This window comes from Cetorhinus maximus, chromosome 6 (genome assembly GCF_964194155.1).
Source record: "Cetorhinus maximus chromosome 6, sCetMax3.hap1.1, whole genome shotgun sequence".
In the NCBI taxonomy this organism is placed as follows: Eukaryota; Metazoa; Chordata; class Chondrichthyes; order Lamniformes; family Cetorhinidae; genus Cetorhinus; species Cetorhinus maximus.
Window position 1 is genome coordinate 11,183,185 of NC_135884.1, and position 20,095 is coordinate 11,203,279.

At 45.4% G+C, this 20,095-nt stretch overlaps 1 protein-coding gene across 2 annotated transcripts; it reads left to right on the plus strand.

Annotated features, from left to right (window-relative positions):
- Positions 1–1,559: 1,559 nt before the first annotated feature.
- On the plus strand, positions 1,560–19,365 carry LOC144681531 (uncharacterized). Of its 2 annotated transcripts, none has more exons than XM_078543179.1 (3): positions 1,560–1,797; positions 12,991–13,252; positions 18,431–19,365. In XM_078543179.1, the coding sequence occupies exons 1-3, from the start codon at positions 1,702–1,704 to the stop codon at positions 18,967–18,969; spliced, it is 897 nt and encodes a 298-aa protein (XP_078399305.1). In that variant the 5' UTR covers positions 1,560–1,701; the 3' UTR covers positions 18,970–19,365. The 2 variants fall into 2 exon arrangements, with proteins under 2 accessions (XP_078399305.1, XP_078399304.1); XM_078543178.1 differs by lacking the exon at positions 1,560–1,797 and adding an exon at positions 2,070–2,510.
- Positions 19,366–20,095: the final 730 nt, after the last annotated feature.

Here is a 20,095-nt window from a genome sequence, read left to right on the forward strand (position 1 = left end):
TTGTGACTACACCAGAGCATCAGCCTCGATTGCGCGCTCAAGTGGGACTTCCAATCTTCAGAGGCAAGAGTGGCACCAGCTAAGCCACAGAGTGGCAGTGCTGGTGCTACAGTTCACTCAGGGATTTCAAGTTGATGTGGCAACATGCACGTTTTACATGCATGTTGCAGTCTGGAGCTACAGGTAACATGGTGGAGGTGACAACTTTCTTTCCATCGCATGGCTGATCAGGAATCTCCTGGAAAAATTCAGCAGGTCTGGCAGCATCGGCGGAGAAGAAAAGAGTTGACGTTTCCGAGTCCTCATGACCCTTCTGTTGAAGGGTCATGAGGACTCGGAAACGTCAACTCTTTTCTTCTCCGCCGATGCTGCCAGACCTGCTGAGCTTTTCCAGGTAATTCTGTTTTTGTTTTGGATTTCCAGCATCCGCAGTTTTTTGTTTTTACGATCAGGAATCTCTCCGGCTTCTACCGCCCGCCATTGGCGTGTGTCGGAAGGATTTGCGGGCTGATCCTCAACCTGCTTGGCTCCATCATGAGCGCATCTTCCTTGGCCGTCCAGCCGTGGGGCCGGGGGACTCGAACCCAGAGCTTCTGGCTCAGACGCAGGGGACTCTACCCACGGCAACACGAGACCTCCACATGTCGCAGAGTGAGGTGCGACAATTCCTGCAGGTTGACTTTTGATTTTGTTTTTAAGAACCCGCACACACCCAGACCAGAGAGAAGTAGTAGCCCCCTTTAAAAAAAAACATATGCACGGACAGGAAAAGAAGTGACAAGAAAGTTTATTCAGAATTTCTCGCAAATGGTTAATATTTTTAAAAGGGGGTCTTCGTGGTCAGGGGTTTATTCACAAAGACTCTCAATGGCTTAAGCCCACCCTTTGAAAGTAAATTCTGTCACGATCCATCCCCCTTTAAAAAGGGGGTCTGGCTATGAGGTATTCAAGTTTTAAAAAAGAAAAAAAAAAATGTTCTGGCACTGTCTACTCTGTTTTGCATCATGAATGCAAGCCTGGCAGGCAGGTTCTGTACTGAGGTTAGTTCATCCTGTAGGCTTTTCAGATCCTGGCACGCATTTTAACAGTGCAGTCCAATTAAGACAAAGTTCTCCACTCGTGTCATTTTTTTTACATAGCAAACGACGATTGGATTGTCGGGGGTTTTGTGGTGGGGGGTGGGGGGTGGGGGGTGGGGGGGTGAGGGATGGGGTGGGGTGGGGAGGAAAGACTTCCACATTTGCGCAATCAGCCGATTTTGGCATCGGTTCCCCAGATTAGTAATGTGGGACGGGATGGAGAAAGCTGTTCAGCGAGATCCCAAAGTCCCGATACACGATCTGGAGAAGTTCCTGTTGTTCCAGAGTCACTGCTACTTCGCATGCAGCTTCAAATTGAAAGCTGTTAATTCTTTGCTTGGAAGGTTGCTGGGTGGGGCGTTGGGGGGTGGGGGGGGGAGTCGGGGGTGGGGGGGGTGGGGAGGGGGAGGGGGGTGGTGAGGGGTGGGGGGTGGTGGGGGGGGGCGGGGTGAAGGGAAGGGAAGAATTATGCAACTGCTAGCATAACTTACAGTGATATCAGTACTGAGTCATTCTTAACAACTTCCAACTACCAGAAACCAAATGCCTCTATATAAAGACAGGACAGACCAATGCCAGGACTCAGTCAGAGCACTGAAGTATGTACAGACTGTAAAAAAAAATGGGGGCTTCTTGGAACAAGCACTTTAAGCAGGAGTTCACTCTGGGAAAGTGTTCTCTGAAGGCCAGAGATCCACAATTAATTCTTCTGCCACAGGTAGGACCGAGGTTATATTTCTGTCATTTTAGCAGTTAGTGTCCCAGATGTGATACATCTGGAGATTATAACTATCTGCAAATCTAAAAGCCGACTAGAAGTAGCTGTGCAGTTTTGAATTGATTGGCTTTCAGGCTAGTACCAGGAGAGGGACACGCTGTGAAATCAACTGGATAGACACTGAAAACAGGCACGGTGATCACAATTCGAGATTAACCTGTGCCCATTCAATGTAATGCAGACAGCACACTAACTTTGAGCTTGCAGTTCAGTTGAATAATTGCTGTGTCCAGCCAGTGCTAGCTGCACTGTTCATTGGTTGCTCACATCAGCAGGGGGGTGGGGGGGTGCCAAATATCGTAAATTGCTTGTACCACTTAAAGCTAGCCTGCACGGTTTGAAACTAGTCTGCCCCTCTTAAAGGGGAGATGCACTGAGGCTACAGCAGACGCTGCCAGTCGTGCAGAAAGTGATTCTGAGCTGGGAAACAGCAGAGAATGGCCCAACATGGGAGCGAGCAAAATCCAAGGCTGGTGGATGCTGCACTGGAGGTTTTAGTGGAAGAGGTAGAAAAGGGGAGTGCTGGAGTCCCTCCAAATACAGTCAAAAGGCAATGGGACCAGATAACTATGAAGCGCTTTGCCAGGAGTAAAGTCCAGAGAACCTGGATGCAGTGCCACGAGAAGTTCAATGACCTCACACGAGTGGTCAAGGTCAGTGAATGCATTTTCAAATGCCATATCCTGCCAACTACACCACTAGCCAAGGCCAATGCTCAAATCACCACATTCCCATCACTCACTTACTGACACTCTCTAGCAATCTAGACTTATACCTCACATTGATATGCTTCACCTCACTCACAGACTTAGCACTGCTACAAGCCCCACATCCACATCTCACAGCTTGCACATACATAACACCAGCTATTCAACCATGACAGCAACATCAACAAGACAAATTGCACAATCCTCACTAACACACTTTCCTCTCTCTTGCCAGACAAGATGGCACACAGAGGAGCTAACTGGAGGGGGCTTAGGTGCACCCTATATATCCTAACCCCCCCAGGGAGGAATCAATGCTGGCCGTTATTGTGATGTCCACTGCTGAGGCTGTGACCAGTGGTGAGGCTGTTGTAAAGGTTGTTTGGTGTCTCACTAAGAGTCCTGGAGGCTTGTATGGTCAAACATAAACTGTTTACTGGTAACCCACAATTATATACATCTCCAAGGTACAGCCCTACATTGGTGCTGTCTCCATGCTGACTTCTTCCTGGCTCCTTTACACCCAGTCTACCATCATGCGGCTTCCTACATCAGTATATGAGCTGTACTTTTTCCCTGGTCCCACATTAACCCTTGCTGTGCCAAACGCAATTATACTACATCTCTGCCTCAAGTCTTTGCCCAAGTATATTTACAATATCTTTACTTGCTACCCTTTCTCCCCACCACCACCACCACACTCCAACCCCCCAACCCTTCAAGTCTCTGATTTTATAATTTCAGACAGTCTGCAGGCTTGGCAATTCTTCCAGATCTTGTTGTGTCACGGTGTTTTAGGTTGATTTTGTTAGTTTGGTGTTGAAATTGCAGTACTCTGTGTTTCCAGCGCCTGGTCGTCTCCATTTGACTCGCTTTCTGCGATCCTTTGCATTGCGTTTCTCTCTGTATTCAACCAACTGTCCTGACTCATCAGCAATTACTGTTCCTAATCCAGGCATTTTTCACGGTCCTGAATACTTCTGGTACTTGAAGTTCATCCAGTTCTAATTTTTCATTACCAAACTCATCGTCCATATGTGAAAGTTGGTTCGCTACACTGACCGGGTTTTTGCTTAGCAGAGCTTGTCTGCTATCCTTCAAGCTCACATTCTCTAATTTTACTTCTTCTGAGTCTCTGCACAGTCCTTTGTGAAAGCTTCGACTTTCTCTTTGCAACTGCTCAACTTTCTCCTGACATTCTAGGTCCTTGATTTTCATTTCAACCATGTTATTTTTCGACGACTCAGTGGTTCTCAGTAAGTTTGAGGCATCACGTGCTTTTCGTCTAGCTCTTCGCTCCTCAGCATCAGGTTTACATTTTCAAATCTTATTTCTTACTTTTCTTTCTCTGCCGGCAGCAGAACTTTGCCCTTGTCCTTCATTTTGGTTTCACTGTTGGTCAGGTCTGTCTCCAGCAAAGTCTTCATTCGTTTCAATTCTGTGGTGCTCATGGCTTCATTGTCTGCATGCAGCTTGGAACGTTCTACAGCTTTTCCTCTTAATGCCTCCTCTTTTCCATTCAGCTGGTTCATCAGGTCTTCAGCCTCTTTCTTATACCTTCAGGCTTCCTCCTGGAATATTGAACGTTGCTGAGCCTTCTCTGCTAATAAGCTTTTCAGTTCGCTCAGAGTGAAATATTCATTTTGCTTCGCTTCATAATTTTTCAGAGGAACAAACTCTGACCTGAGGAATCCTTGTAGCGTAGGAAGGTCCTTCAACAGGTTCTCCTTTTCTTTGTGAAGCTCAATTGCTTCATCTTGAACTTTCTTATGATTCAATGGATTATCCTCGATTTGGTTCTGCTGCTCTTCCATTCTGTTTTTCAAAACAGTCTTCATTTCTTCATGCTGCTGAAGGGTCATATACTCCCTTTGCATTTGATCTTGAGGGTGATTAGCTGTTCTTTCAACTGTTTATTTTCTTGTTGACCTCTTGCCAACTCACGCTATGCTTCAGTGCATTACTTTCGCCACTGATAGTTCCAATGCAGCTTTTTGTCAAGTAGTATTCAACATCTTTTTTAACTCATCATGTTTTTCCAGGGCCATCAATCGTATTGATTTTTCAAAGAGTCTTTTAGGGCAGTGACTTCTTTGAGTACCTTTTCTACCTGCTGTTGTGTCTGGCTGTACTTCTGGCTCAGTTCTTCCGACTTAGCTTTGATACAAACATTTCCCTGTCGAATGGCCTCATGTTCTTTTTGAAGTTTTTTTTTCTTTTGGATTACCTCAGTTAGTTTTCCTTCGTTCACTGCCAGCTGCTCACATCACAATGCCACTTGCAGTTGCAGTTTGGTAATGTGTTGGCATTTTCAAAAAGCTCAATTTATAACCATTTCAGCTGCTTCTCAGACTCTTCTTTCTTCTGCACTAAATTCTTAGGCTTGTGCACTTCATTGCAGTGGCATGGTCTCTGACCATGTTGTTGTTTGCTTAGGTATAGTCTCCCTGGGGTCTCCTGTCTCTGTCGCCCTGGGGTCTCCTTGCCTCTAAGGTGCTTTATTGAGGGTATTCTAGATCTTGTTGCACTCTCCACAACTTGGAGTTTAAAATATTTGTCAAAGGCTTTTACTATCTCATCAAAGCTGGTTGAAGATTCATCAATGTCTTGCATTGGGTTACTTCATCCGCAAATACACCGAACAAGTATATAAACATATTAACTTGGACTTTTACTGATTTCTTACTTAATCCTGATGTATGACTGTAATCTAAAGATTTTCTTCTTCAAGATGCCCAACTCTGTACCTGGTTTGGCCCTTGTGTCCGTTCAAATTGATCTGGTAGTTTCAATGTACTAACCATAGCCATTTTTCATTACTACCTTTTTAATTTTTTTTTCTTCAAAATGGTGCTGCAATAGCTATTCTTTTTTCTCATTCCTTTGTTCTTCCTGCGCTTTCCGGGTTTCGGCGGGCTCCCGTTGAACAGACAGCGCCATTTTTAAAAAAAAACTTATTAGCTCTGCAGAAAATCATTAAAACAAAAAAGTTTGGGCTACCTAGTGGTTTCTTTTTTTATAATTGGAGAAATGTACTGGAAGGTGATTTTTCAGTTCTGCCTTCTGTTTTTAAAGCTTTCAAGTTTCATTCAGTTGAACCTGGTTGCCACATGGTATTGTAACAGCTAGAGACCCAGGCTGCAGCTTTCTTCCAGCTGCACTCTGGTATGCTAGTGTTGATCCTGATTACTGCCGATTTTAAAAAGGAAATTTCTGCCTTTTTATTGCATTGTGCTCACCCGCTTCGTGATTTGTGACCCTGTTTCCACTTAGCTTCTTCTTTTCATCTGCCTTTCGGTCTTTTTTCTTGGTTTGAATTTTGCTCAGCCTTCTGTGATCTGGCTAGTTCCTATGACTCCAATATGAGTTCCATCAGGGCTGGAAATGGTCCTCTACACGCTCTGGTGAGTTCTTCAGCCTCCGCGTCTGCAATGGAGCATTCTTTTAAGGCAATCTCCAACTGTGTCTTCAGTTTGGCCGCATCTCTCACAGGTCAGACAGCAGTTTATTTATTTTTTTCATGCTTTTTGGATTTTGGGGTCCATCTTTTGCTGCCACCATGTTGTAAGGTTGTTTGGTGTCTCACTAAGAGGTCTGGAGGCTTGTATGATTGAAAATAACCTGTTTATTTGTAACCCATAACTGCATACATCTCCAAGGTACAGCTCTGTCTCCATGCTGGCTTCTTCTGGTCTCCTCTACACACAGTCTACCATCATGTGACTCTCTACATCACTATGTGGGCGGTACTATTTCCCCAATCCCACATGAACCCTCGTTCTACCAAACACCTTTACACTACAGCTGAAACCATTGAAGATGACAATATCCTCATATCCTCCTTCTTACATCCCGTTTCCCCCTCATCCCACTCACTCTGATTTATAAACTGCAGGTGGTGTCAATATACACCTCTTACTTTCCCCCCTCCAATGCCACAATCTTACAGTTCTACCTTTCTTATTTCAGGTACTCAAGAGGTTTCGCCTGACCAGGTAGTTGGAGAACACCAAGAAGAGAGCGATGAAGATCCAGCACTGTCACTTGATTTCACACTCACAGCCACCAGCTCAGATACCTTCACAACATATCTCTTAGAGGATAGATTACAGACAGAATCCACATATGGTGAGCTACCAGGCGCAGGTGGACTACAGCCAGGGCAGGGATAGTGCAGGTGCCTGCACACCAGAGTGCAAGGTTGCACACATGTTGCATTGCAGATGACTTAGGAGAGCACTTCCATAAGACCATAAGACATAGGAGCAGAAATTAGGCCATTCGGCCCATCAAGTCTGCTCCACCATTCAATCATGGCTGATAAGTTTCTCAACCCCATTCTCCCGCCTTCTCCCTGTAACCTTTGATCCCCTTACCAATCAAGCACCTATCTATCTCGGTCTTAAATACACTCAATGACCTGGCCTCCACAGCCTTCTGTGGCAATGAATTCCATAGATTCACCACTCTCTGGCTAAAGAAGTTTCTCCTCATCTCTGTTCTAAAAGGTCTTCCCTTTACTCTGAGGCTGTGCCCTCGGGTCCTAATCTCTCCTACTAATGGAAACATCATCCCCATGTCCACTCTATCCAGGCCTTTCAGTATTCTGTAAGCTTCAATCAGATCCCCCCTCATCCTTCTAAACTCCATCGAGTATAGACCCAGAGTCCTCAAACTTTCCTCATATGTTAAGCCTTTCATTCCTGGGATCGTTCTTGTGAACCTCCTCTGGACCCTCTCCAGGGCCAGCACATCCTTCCTGAGATACAGGGCCCAAAATTGCTCACAATATTCTAAATATGGTCTGACCAGAGCCTTATAAAGCCTCAGCAGCACATCCCTACTTTTATATTCTAGTCCTCTCGAAATAAATGCCAACATTGCATTTGCCTTCCTAACTACCGACTCAACCTGCAAGTTAATCTTAATAGAATCCTGGGCTAGGACTCCCAAGTCTCTTTGCACTCCAGACTTCTGAATTCTCTCCCCATTTAGAAAATAGTCTATGCCTCTATTCTTCCTACCAAAGTGCATGACCTCACACTTCCCCACGTTGTATTCCATCTGCCACTTCTTTGCCCATTCTCCTAACCTGTCCAAATCCTTCTGCAGCCTCCCTGCCTCCTCAATACTATCTGTCCGTCCACCTATCTTTGTATCATCTGCAAACTTAGCCAGGATGCCCTCAGTTCCTTCATCTAGATCATTAATGTATAAAATGAAAAGTTGTGGTCCCAACACTGACCCCTGCGGAACTCCACTAGTCACCGGCCACCATCCTGAGAAGGACCCCCTTATCCCCACTCTCTGCCTCCTGCCAGACAGCCAATCTTCTATCCATGCTAGTACCTTGCCTCTATCACCATGGGCTCTTATCTTACTGAGCAGCCTCCTGTGCGGCACCTTGTCAAAGGCCTTCTGGAAGTCCAAGTAGATAACATCCATTGGCTCTCCTTTGTCTAACCTACTCGTTACCTCCTCAAAGAATTCTAACAGATTTGTCAGGCATGATCTCCCCTTGATGAAACCACGATGACTTTGCCCGATTTTACCATGCACTTCCAAGTATTCTGAAATCTCATCCTTAATAATGGACTCTAAAATCTTACCAACGACCGAGGTCAGGCTAATTGGCCTGTAATTTTGCCTCACTCCCTTCTTAAACAGGGGGGTTACTTTAGTGATTTTCCAGTCCTCTGCGACCCTCCCTGTCTCCAGTGATTCCTGAAAGATCGCCACTAACGCCTCCACTATCTCTTCAGCTATCTCCTTCAGAACTCTGGGTGTAATCCATCTGGTCCAGGTGATTTATCCACTTTCAGACCTTTCAGTTTTCCTAGCACCTTCTCCTTGGTAATGGCCACCATACTCACCTCTGCCCCCCGACTCTCTTGAACTTTGGGGATGTCACTTGTGTCTTCCACTGTGAAGACTGACGCAAAGTACCTATTCAGTTCCTCCACCATTTCTTTGTTCCCCACTACTACTTCTCCAGCGTCATTTTCCAGCGGCCCAATGTCCACTTTTGCCTCTCTCTTACCCTTTATATATCTAAAAAAAACTCTTGCAATCTTCTTTAATATTACTGGCTAGTTTACCCTCATATTTAATCTTCTCCCTCCTATTTTCTTTTTTAGTTGTCCTCTTTGATGGAGAATCTTACAGAAGAACACCATTGGTTACACACAACAAATGCCTAGTACATTGGAAAGCCTGCCAGAAAGCCTGTGTTTAATGTCAAGGAGCATGGAGGAGTCCAGCAGCAACTTGACACAGGGTTTTGCACAGAGCTAAGAGCCCCTCCTGTCCAGGGTGGAACTGGTAGCCAACTCCATTTGCAAACTTGTGGGCCTGACCATAATGGAGTACTTGAGGGCTGACGTAGCAGCTTCCATTGCAGCACAAGCAGTCACCCCCTAACACTAGAGTGCTGCCAATGCAAGCTCAGACTGCTACCATCATGGCTTTGAACAACAGCGTGCAAATTGGCTTGCAGGATGTTCCACAAATCTGTCCTTCAATCTGGCCTAGCATTGCACAGGCACCACCCCGGGGAGTGCCAGTGACTCCATAGACCATGAAAACGCTGTATCTCTCAGGATGGCTGCCTAATTCCTCCTCCCATCCCTGCCGCTCCACCAGTGCCCTTGCTGTTGCCGACCAGCCCAGGCAGCTGCCCACGTGAGATAGTGCAATCCAAAGACAGGCCTTCTAGTCCCAGGGCTGCTCGAGGCTAGCCCCCAAGGTCATCTGCAGCCTTCTCCACTGAAATTCAGCAGCCTTCCAACAGCCTGTGGGGCAGCACAGTGTAGGAGCAGCTGGACAGACAAAGGAACGCAGAAGACGGGCACTAAGGGAAAGCACAAGGGTGATTAGTTGCCTTTTGTGGCGTATCACATGATTTCATCTGTAAATTTGGTTTATGTTGTGGTGGCTTTTACCTCTGCACTGTGGCCAAACAGAAGCTGTGATGGTCGGAGGGAACCGTGTGGGACTGTTGGCGAATGGGGAATGAGGGTTGCAGTCACTGGTATCCCTATCAGATGAGTGCTTCACAGTCAACCCTGGCAGGAAGTGACTGTCTAAGTTGCTTCCTCCCTTCCTCTTACTCCTCCTCACGTCCCTGTCCCTTAGCTATTCACCATTTGCTGGAGGCAAGGGCTGTGCCCTCATGATGGAGGGATTATGCAGCAACCACCGTGAACCTTGACATCTGCTCTACAGGGGCTGCTCCTGAGCAGTACAGGCATTGGAAGCATTGTTTCAGCATGGTAATGGTCTGCCCTGTGACGTTTCATGTGGCGGCTTAGCTGTCATGTGCACAACGCACACCTTTGTGTGGTTTGAGCACTGGAGTCATTAGCCATGTCATCAGTAGAAAGCCCTTGTCATCCAGTAGCTCCACTTTGGTTTGTTGCGATGGCTCAAATGCAGCTGGCACAGCTGTAACATGAAGGCATCATGACTGTTGACAGGATACCGGATATCGACCTACATGATTCATTGCTTATGGCCGCACACTAACTGAGCATTGGGGGAATGGAATCCCTATCAGTTCCAGCATCTTGCAGAGTTGGTATGTGGCGCATGCAAAGGCTTTTGAATGCCGTCAATGGAACCCTTCACCCTGAGGAAGCCTGCAGTCAGAGAAAAGCCATGTGCCAGCTCCACCTTCTGTTCTCTGGCTAGAGAGAGTGAAATGTAGTTAACTCTTACTGAATGCTGAGGCTCAGCGATCTCCCTTAAACGACAGTGGATGGCAAACTGCAAGATGTTGCGAATCTCTCCTGCTCCAGCCTGAAAGGAGCCAGACACATAAAAGTTCATCAGAATCATCACCTTCACAGCCACTGATAATGCCATCCTTGCCCTGCTCTGAGGTAGTAGATGGCAGATTTCAGTGAAGGTTCACACATTTTGCCTCACTAAAGTTCAGGTGGCAGAATTGCTGCTTGAAGACTCTTGATGGATATGGCCTCCTGCTGAGAGCCCTTCTCCCCTCCTCCTCCTCCTCCTTCTAGTAGCTTCTCGTACTCTACATGACCTCTCTTCATTCTCAGAGGAAGCCCACTCAGAGCCCCAATGTCTGGAAGCAACTTTCAGCATAAAATTTTATTTGACCCAAAAGTACTTCAATGAGGGAAACATGTTGCATATTCAAACTTTAACCAGGTTTGGAAAACCTCCAAAAATGTAACAATTGCACCAACAGCCAAAAGAAATAATCCAGCAACTAACCTGGAAATGCTTCATGATCCCTGTAAATAGTGTGGGTTGGGTGAGGGTTTTTTTTCCAATTAGTCATTAGATGTGGGCACCACTGGCTAGGTCAGCATTTATTGCCCATCCCTAATTGCTCTTGAGAAGGTGGTGGTGAGCTGTCTTCTTGAACAGCTGCAGTCTCTGTGATGTAGGTACACCCACAGTGCTGTTAGGGAGAGAGTTCCAGGATTTTGACCCAGCGATAGTGAAGGAATGGCGATACATTTCCAAGTCAGGATGGTGTGTGGCTTGGAGGGGAATTTGCAGGTGGTGGTGTTACCATCTGTCTGTTGCTCTTATCCTTCTAGATGGTAGTGATTGTGGGTTTGGAAAGTGCTGTCTAAGGAGCTTTGGTGAGTTCCTACAGTCCATCTTGTAGACAGTACACACTGCTGCCACTGTGTGTCAATGGTGGAGGGAGTGAATGTTTGTGGATGGGGTGCCAATCAATCAGGTGGGTGGGGGTGAGGGCATCCTTCATTCCGTTTAGCATTGTGTTCAGCTGTGTGAGTTTAAGACAAGGGGTTGGCTGGAGTGTGATGTTTGCAATGACTTCAAATTAACATTGTACACTGATTCACACCTCTTTGTTCTATATGTTTCCAATAGTTGCCCGCCATTGTGGCTCAACCATTTCTACCAAGGTGGCATCCGAGGGCACTTGCCAACAAGTGCGCGCACACTTTCTCGAACTTTTTCCAAGCCTTATATAAAGACGGGCACTATACGCCCAGCATGTGGTAACTTGCACTGGAGGCTCAAGTCCCACTGTTCCATGACTGAGTAGTCATGGCGTGCTCAATATCATTCGTGCAGTGAGAGTAATAATCCGGTTCAAGTCCTTTTCCGGCCGATGTTAAACATAACTGATCTGGAAATATGAAACTAGAATCAGTGAGTGACTATGAAGCTGTTGGATTATTGTGAAAGCCCAACCGGTTCATTGTCGTCCTCACTCGCGTGGGCCTTTTGGTGACTCCGGTCACACGCGAATGTGGTTGAGTCTTCACTGCCCGTGATGTGGCCTGGCAAGCCGTGCATTTGTATCGAACTACAACACATCACCACTGCCACAGTGAAATTAGGGATGCTCTTTAAATCTGGCCTTCTCACTGTTCCCGCACCCTGAGGCTGAGCATGTATACGAAGGCCCGGCTGACAATAGTGCAGCAAACGGAAGAAGGAAGTTGGAGTCAGAAGAATGAAGATTGGATGATATAGCAAGAGAGATTTGTAAGCATGGAGAATGTTACAAAAATAGGGTGGGGCAAGATTTAATAAATTTAAACAAAGAATAACAACTTTAAATTCCTGATGTCAGAGGGCAGGGAACCAATATGAATCACTGGATGCGCGAGAGACAAGCTGTTAGGATGTGAGCGGCAGAATATTTGATGAGCTGAAGTTTATGGAGGATGGGAAAATGGCCAGAGGATTGTTGAGGGTGGAGGTAACTAAGCCGTGGATTAAGATCTTAGCGGCAGATGGGCTGTGATGGGGGTCAGAGACAGGCAATGCTATGAAGGTGGAAGCAATCAGGCTTTGTAATTGCAAGGATGTGGGTCAAAAGCTCAGCTCTGGTTTGAACAAGATGACTGGAAGTTTCCAAGTTTGAAGCGAAATCTGTTTTTTCGTTAATCAGCTAGAGTTCCCTTGCCTGCTTACTGTCCAGTAGGCTGTATTGCAATGTGTGTTGCGTGCAAGAATATATTTGTATGTGTGTGTGTATAGATGAAGTTGAGGCCTGGATTATGCTCAGCTGTTATGCCTCACCATTATCAAATGGTCATCAAAAATTCTAATAGGAAATTCTTTACCCAAAGAGTGGTGAGAACGTGGAACTCGCTACCACAGAGATTGGCTGAAGCGAATAGTACAGGTGTGTTTAAGGAGAACCTGGACAAGCATACAAGGGAGAAGGGAATAGAGGGTTACTATGATAGATTTAAATGAGGAAAACTGAGAGGAGGCTTTAACGCCCAAGTGGTTGTGAGGCAGGGGGATGTCCATTATACCCCTGACCAGCCTTCCTTTCCATTACTTGGCAGTAATTATACAATTAGCACCCAGGTTGTGACGATTCACCTTATTGACAGCGCGGGTTCACCTTCTAAAGAAGCTCTTGGTTCACGTTGACTGAATGCTTCTCTTTCTTCTCTTCCAGTGGAGGACGTTTCACCCAGCTGGCTGGTTTTTGTATCGCATCTTCACTGTAGTATACACCCTGATCTGGTGCATTTTGAGTGGAGCTCAGACCAACAACCCTAAATGGTTCATCTTCCTGACGCACATAACCTATACCATCCTAACCATTTATTTCGTCTTGGCACTGGTAAATTTGATATGCTACTTGGCACTTAGACAGAAGAAGTCGACACAAACCATCGAGGCAGCCTCCTTGCAGGAGATCCCAAGCTGCAGCCCAGGTGAGACAATAACCCAAATGTCACAGTTAGTGGCGAAGCAATGATGCTTGCCTCTTACCTCGAAAAAAGCTGCCTACAAAGCGCGGACTCCCCCCCTTTCCTGATGCCAGTTTGAATCTGGTGCCAAGTTGAGGAGATACAACCACATTGAAGTATTCTCACAGATAGCAAACCAGAAAGTAAAATGCACCGAAATTTTCCATTTTTAATTGAAGTTTTAGAGAATGAAATAAATGATTGGAACATACACATGGGATTAAGATAGAAGCTAAAATATCATAAGCAAAGTTTTTAAAAGCAATATTTTAAAAAAGTGATTTTTTTTTAATCATAATGGAAAAATTTGGCATTCCACAAATGAAATTAATTAGAGCCTGTTTGGCAGCAATTATGAAGTTAGTACGGAATTAAAATCCTAGTCAAGCTTCATTCAACGGGGAGTGACTTTCTCAAGGATTTTTTTAGAGAGAGACTAACAGTGTAAAAAGGGCACATTTTCATCAGTTCAGTGATTTCTAATTAATTGCTGTCTGGGGGGACTTCAATAGCACACCCTATGGGAGAAGTGTAGAACTACTGATGGCAATTTCTGAATCTCCACATTTAACTGCACATGTGCGGACTCCAGAAGTTGCTGTCAGCTTCAAAGGTGCAATGATGGCAAATGTTGACAGTTTTGCCATCATTACTACCACAACATTCCTGTGTAAATTTCGGAGCTACTTTTGTTACAGGTTTCAACAATCATTATCATGCATTTTCTCCTTTACTCCTCGTGTTTGGTTCCATTCTAACCCGGCCCAATGTATCCAGCACATCTCCTTCAATAATCGTTACTCCAGAAAGTACCTTAAACCAAAACAAAATAATTTCCAGGCCTCAAAATGTTACAATGTTCCCTTTTCATGGGTCAATCCTCACCTTCTCATCACATCCCACATTCACTTCTCTCCAAGAAACCCACCTCATTCCCTCTTTAGTCAACTCAGACTGTATAGTTCAAGGCCTTTCCCGATCCAGCAACTCAACAATTGGCATAATTGTACTTTAAGGAAGCTAGATCAACGAATGAAGGAGAAAGCAATAGAAGGAAAGATTAACAGGTGGGAGGAGGCTCATGTGGAGCATCAACAAGTTCATGGACTTGTTGGGGCATATAGCCTGTTTCTGTGCTGTAACTCTGAGCAACATTTTCCCCCCTGTTGGGGCAAAGTGCTGCCTCAGGGAAATCAGTTTCGATTTGAAACTTGTAATAAACATGTTTAAAATTTTTCCCTGCCATGACACTGTCACCTGAGTTGGGACGTGTCCGCAAGTTTTATTGTAACCTTCCTTAAAAATTTTAATACCCTCGTGAAACCTCATCCCGCCCGTGTGGATGAGGTTCCATGCTTTTTCTGAAGCCCGCCTGGGCTCCCGGCCTGCCCCGCCAACCTTAAGGCTGGACGGGCAGGTCCATCAATGAGGTTAATTCGTTTTTTAATGGTCTTAACAGGCCGTTGACAGTTTGGCGGGTGAGCAGTCAAATTGGCTGCCCGCCTGCCGAACTGAAAATCTAAATGAGGTGGGGTGACGTGGGGACACACGCCCAACGTATCCCCACGTCCTTTTACGCATCGGCGAGCGGGCCACGCCCCCCCACTCGCTGACCCGAAAAACCTGCCCTCAGTGTAATTCCATGTCCTGTTTTGGACAGCCTGCAACACACCAGTTTTAAAATAACGGGTATTTCATACCATTGGGGAAGGCAAATTTACCAGGCAAACACCAGGCAAAATCTTCGCTTTGAAAAGAAAAGTTTTTTAGCTCAAAAGAGTTCAGTAAAGCGCTGATAGGCCCTAACATTTCAGGCAGCATACTCTGCCCATCAACTAGAGGAACGGCCCACGGGTGAAAGAGGTAGCTGGAGGGTGGGAACGTGGGCGGGATCTTATGACTGATTCGTCGACTTATTGTGTTTGTAATAGTTCAGCTCAACATTCTTGCTGCTGATTGGCTGACTCCGTCGAATGGATGGTGGTTTGTTTCCTGAGTAAGGGTATGTCCCTGATGGGAAGGCTGCTGTCTTGCTAATTTTGCCTTTTGGCTTTTCCAGTGGCAAGGTTCCTATTTCGAACAAACAAACGAGTGGTGCTGCTACAGGAACTCCATTGTCATTGCTCATCTTGTTACAGTCAGGAGAGGGACCATTCAAATACACTGACCTCCTCTTACCCACCTGTCCGTAAGCAGAAGGTGTTTGGAATTAGAAATGGCAGTGGCATGTTTTCCCAATTCCCTCTGTTTTTGTTATCCAATTTTACCACTAATCCACAGCAAACTCGAGTTTGGATTATTTTCTTTTTTATTCATTCACGGGGATGTGGGCTTCACTGGCTGGGCCAGCATTTATTGCCCGTCCCTAATTGACCTTGAGAAGGTGGTGGTGAGCTGCCTCCTTGAACCGCTATGGCTCCTGAGGTGTAGGTACACCCACAGTGCTGTTAGGGAAGGGGTTCCAAGATTTTGTCCCAGCCACAGTGAAGGAATGGCGATATATTTCCAAGTCAGGATGGTGAGTGGCTTGGAGGGGAACTTCCACTTGGTGCTGTTCCCATGTGTCTGCTGCACATTCAAAACCAGGAAAAAAAACGAGTCTTTGCCACTTCCCACTCCGCAAATTCACACAGTAAAAGGGGAGGGGGAATAGAAACAAGGAGTTTTACAGTGCAAAGACCATAAAAAAATGAACATTATTTCACTTGAGCTCCAGAGTCCAAAGTCAGAGTCCAGAGGGTGTTTCCATTGTAGTGGGGTTCTGTTCTGATGTGTTTCTGGCTGGTTAAATGATGGTCAAATGTCTTGAAATGAATGATGCTGCTACACGATGAGCTTTTCCATGTTTTGACTACTTGGCAGGTGTTGATCAAGCATCAAGCAGGCTTTGAGGAGTTGAGACTGCTTACCCAGCCTGGCTGCTAGAGCTCTGTCCAGGTAGTGTTAAAACAGAAGTCTGGCTATGAAGACCAGAGATGTAATAGTAAACTGCCCAAAAGGCGAGAGGCTTGGGTCATGTGACCTTCCTTCTCTGCAATGACTTCAAGAGGGATGTTTATCCAGTGGCTGGAACTAATATTCATTTGGTTCCCGGACTGATAATGTCTCAGTCATTATTTTGTTGAAAGGGGTACGATCCATGTTGAGCAGCCCCTATTTGGGAAGCCACTGTCTCAGCAGACCCACTGACTTTGCCAGCAAATTTGGTTTAACAAATGCAAATGACATCCCCGTAGCTCCCTTTGCAATTAGTCTGCACAGTCCCAGGTGTGACGTGAGTTTGTTAGTAGCTCTCTGGGCATAATGAGGTGTGACATTCCAGAAACTGGGAAAAGAATTATTTTGTCCTTGAAACTCCTGAGGATAGCTCCTAGACAGAGAGCCATCCCTGTGATCAGGTGACTTGTAGCAGCCATCTTAATTTTCTTTGTTCAGCAGAAAAAGACCAGTTCTTAAAAATAAATAAGAATGAAGTTTTTAAATATATAGTAGCGGGTTTCTTTCTGTGTCGTAGGAACCCAACATTCACTAAATTCTTTATGGAAGAGTTTAAACAAGCAGCACTTCAATGTGTTGTTCTTAAATCTAAACTCTGGTTGCATATATGTCAACAACACATTCCTCATGTGGCAACATGACAAGAGAGAACTTCATAGTTTCTTACAACATCTGCGCAATAGCGTTCGAATGTTAATTTTATCATGGAGACAGAACAACAACATTCCTTACCATTTCTCAAAGTTCTCATCAGCAAGTCTCATAGTGGCACCATTACATCAAGTTGACCATAAGCCCACTCATTCTGAAGACACCAGAACAACTGATCTTTCCATCATTCCACCACCCTCCAATCAGCTTCCAACACACTCAATTGCAGACATTACTCCATGAGTGACAAAAAAAATCTACAAGAACTTCACCATATTAAGTGTGCACTTCAGCTCAATGGATTCCCTTCCTACAAAATTAATACTCCCCCTCCACCCCCTCCCCCCCCGCCCCCTTCCCAGTTACTCACTCAACAACTACTTTCATTAAGAGAAGAGTCGGCTTCTTGTACATCAGTTCCACCTCACACAGATTACAATGTCTACTAAAGCCAGTGGACATTGAAGTCTGGTACAAATCTTCTAAGAAGCTCCACTCCATTGTTCACATCCACAAAGACAAGAAACTATCTTACAACAAACCAGGAATTGATAGCATGCCATGCAATTGCAGAATCGTCTATATTAGGCATGCCTACATACTAGACACGAGGGACATCAAACCTTCAAACACAGTGAATAGGACAAATCAGCCATTGTAAAACACACTCAGCTTAATAATCACTACATCCAATGGCCCAACTCTAAACTTATCTCATCCATCACACATTGGCATACAAGGCGCATCAGAGAGGCTATAGAAGTCCACCAACACCACACTGTCCCCAAGACAGCAGCCTTCTTATCAGTGGCATCTGGCTGCCCTTACTCAAGAAACGCACCACCATTCATTCTACACAGTTGACCAATCATCAGCAAAAATGTTAACATGAAATGACCTATTATAAACGAGATGCCTGACCGATCAGCAGTGCGATCGCGCCCAGATTTCCATCCTCCATTATATATAGCTACAGCGCACCTGTTCCAGTTACTCCCCCAGACGATAGGCAGATTGCACTGCCCTAAACATTGAGGCCTATCAGTTCATCCAAGTAAATCTTTTAATGTAATAATTGTTGTTTTTGGTGCAAAGTTTTACATGGTGCAACTGTAAATTTGTCTTCCTCGATGTTACTGCTCTCACCATGAAAATCTTCACAACTTTTGAGAAATGTAATAGTTTACAAACTATTAACGGGACACCAAATTCTCATTTCTGTCTCTGTCTGTCTGCTCTCTCTCTCTCTCTCTCTCTGTTGCTTTTTCTCTATCTGTCCCTCTTTTCCTCTCTCTCTTTGGAGATCACCAGCCTTCCTCATTTCCCTTTTATGTACATAAAGGTCGTTAACTCCTGTTAAATGCAGGAATGATGTCCTAATGGGACACCTAGTTGAAATTCAAAAGATTTCTATGATTCCCATCTCTTAGCCAATACTAAACAGCTATTGGGGGTGCATTTTTAATTATGCCATTCTGTTTTCTTTGTTATAAGCAACTCCAGAAATTGAAGATGGGACCCCTTCTCGGAAGTTGCACAAGGAATTCTGTGCACTCTTTTCTGCACCGTATCCCACGATCTCCATCCAGTGGAGTCTGCACAATCTAATCTGTGTGATCAGCCTTTTTGTCACAGTTGCCTTCTGGAGCTTTGACTATATTCCAGGGAGATCCCTTGACTCCATTAGCATCAATATGCATGTGATCAACTCAGTGCTTGTACTGCTGGAGCTGATTTTGTCGGCAGCTCCCATTCACCTCGCCCATTTCATTTACGCCTTTATCTACTGCCTGATGTTTATCCTCTTTACCGTCATCTACTGGGCTGCTGGGGGCACCAACCTGAAGGGGAAGCCTTACATTTACAGGTCACTGAACTACGGGGAGAATCCGGGCCCTGCCATGGGCTACATCATCCTGAGCATTTGTTTTGTCATGCCGTGCCTTCAGTTCCTTGTGTGGAACATCCACCTGCTCAGACGTCATGTGTATCTCAGGCTCAACAGGAAGGATAGAGATGTGCCACACTGTTAGCCTGGCCATGGGCTTTCCTCATTTCGCTGCAGGAGAATTTCAAAACCAGGTGGCAAAGATGGGAACAAACCCTGAAAAGGAAGGCCATGTAAGCACATCAAGCGTCAATGAACAGGATAGGGAATCAACATCTTTTATTCTGGGAGGCTAGCCCACATCGTGAGCTTTTTTTTTCTCTTGAAAGAAACTAAAGAGTGCAACTTGGAGAGAACTCAAGTGGAGAGGGGGAGACACCTCTGAAACAATATGTGTTTTCATTGTATTCTGGCCAGGAGCCCCCCCTAGCTCTAGGGGCAATATTCATATCTGGTTCAAATACCTTTTAGCATATATTATGTTGTATATCAATATACAATTGTGTATTTACCCATATTAAAGTCATACGTATCAAGTCATGGATCTGTGTGAAGTCCATCTATCCTGTAACGTGCATTACATTATTCTAATCAATTTAATCTGTCCACTTCAAATACATAACACTATGTCCAGACCATGTGTTTTGTAATGTGCAAATAATCACCTCTGTTTTAATACATGTGAGTCTAGAATTTACTTTCTACGACATTAGCTCTGTCCTCTCTTTTGGGAGAGATGCTCATCATTGAAAATATATGGATAACGCCTCCATTAACAAATGTCATTGGACTACATTAAGTGCCGTACACTAATGTCACTAAAAGGTATTTCTAAGACTCTGGCCGAAATTTTCTGCCCCCGTTGGCGTCCGGCGTCCTGGCAGGCGTGAGCGGACAATACGGTGGGAAGGCCGAAGATCGGGTTTCACGGCATCAGGAGACCAGTTTGCGATGGTCACGGCTCAGGCCGTGAATGGCAGGCAGCGTTTCCCGCCCGACCCCGCACCTCGGGAACGTCATTTTAATACGTCTGCGTATAATTATAACCCGTGCTCGCCAGAATCATCCCACCCCCTGCGCTGGGTCACCCAGGCACGTCAGCGTGCAACAGCACTTAAAAGGCGTACGCCTGGCGGATTGAACTTCAAGGGGAACTCGGAGGTGAGTGCACCATAATTTAGTGCAGTGCTCGCGAGGGTCCACTTCAAGGACGAGGCATCACACATTCAGGCGAGGGCGCTGGCAAGTCACTTTTTCCTGGCTGGTTGACG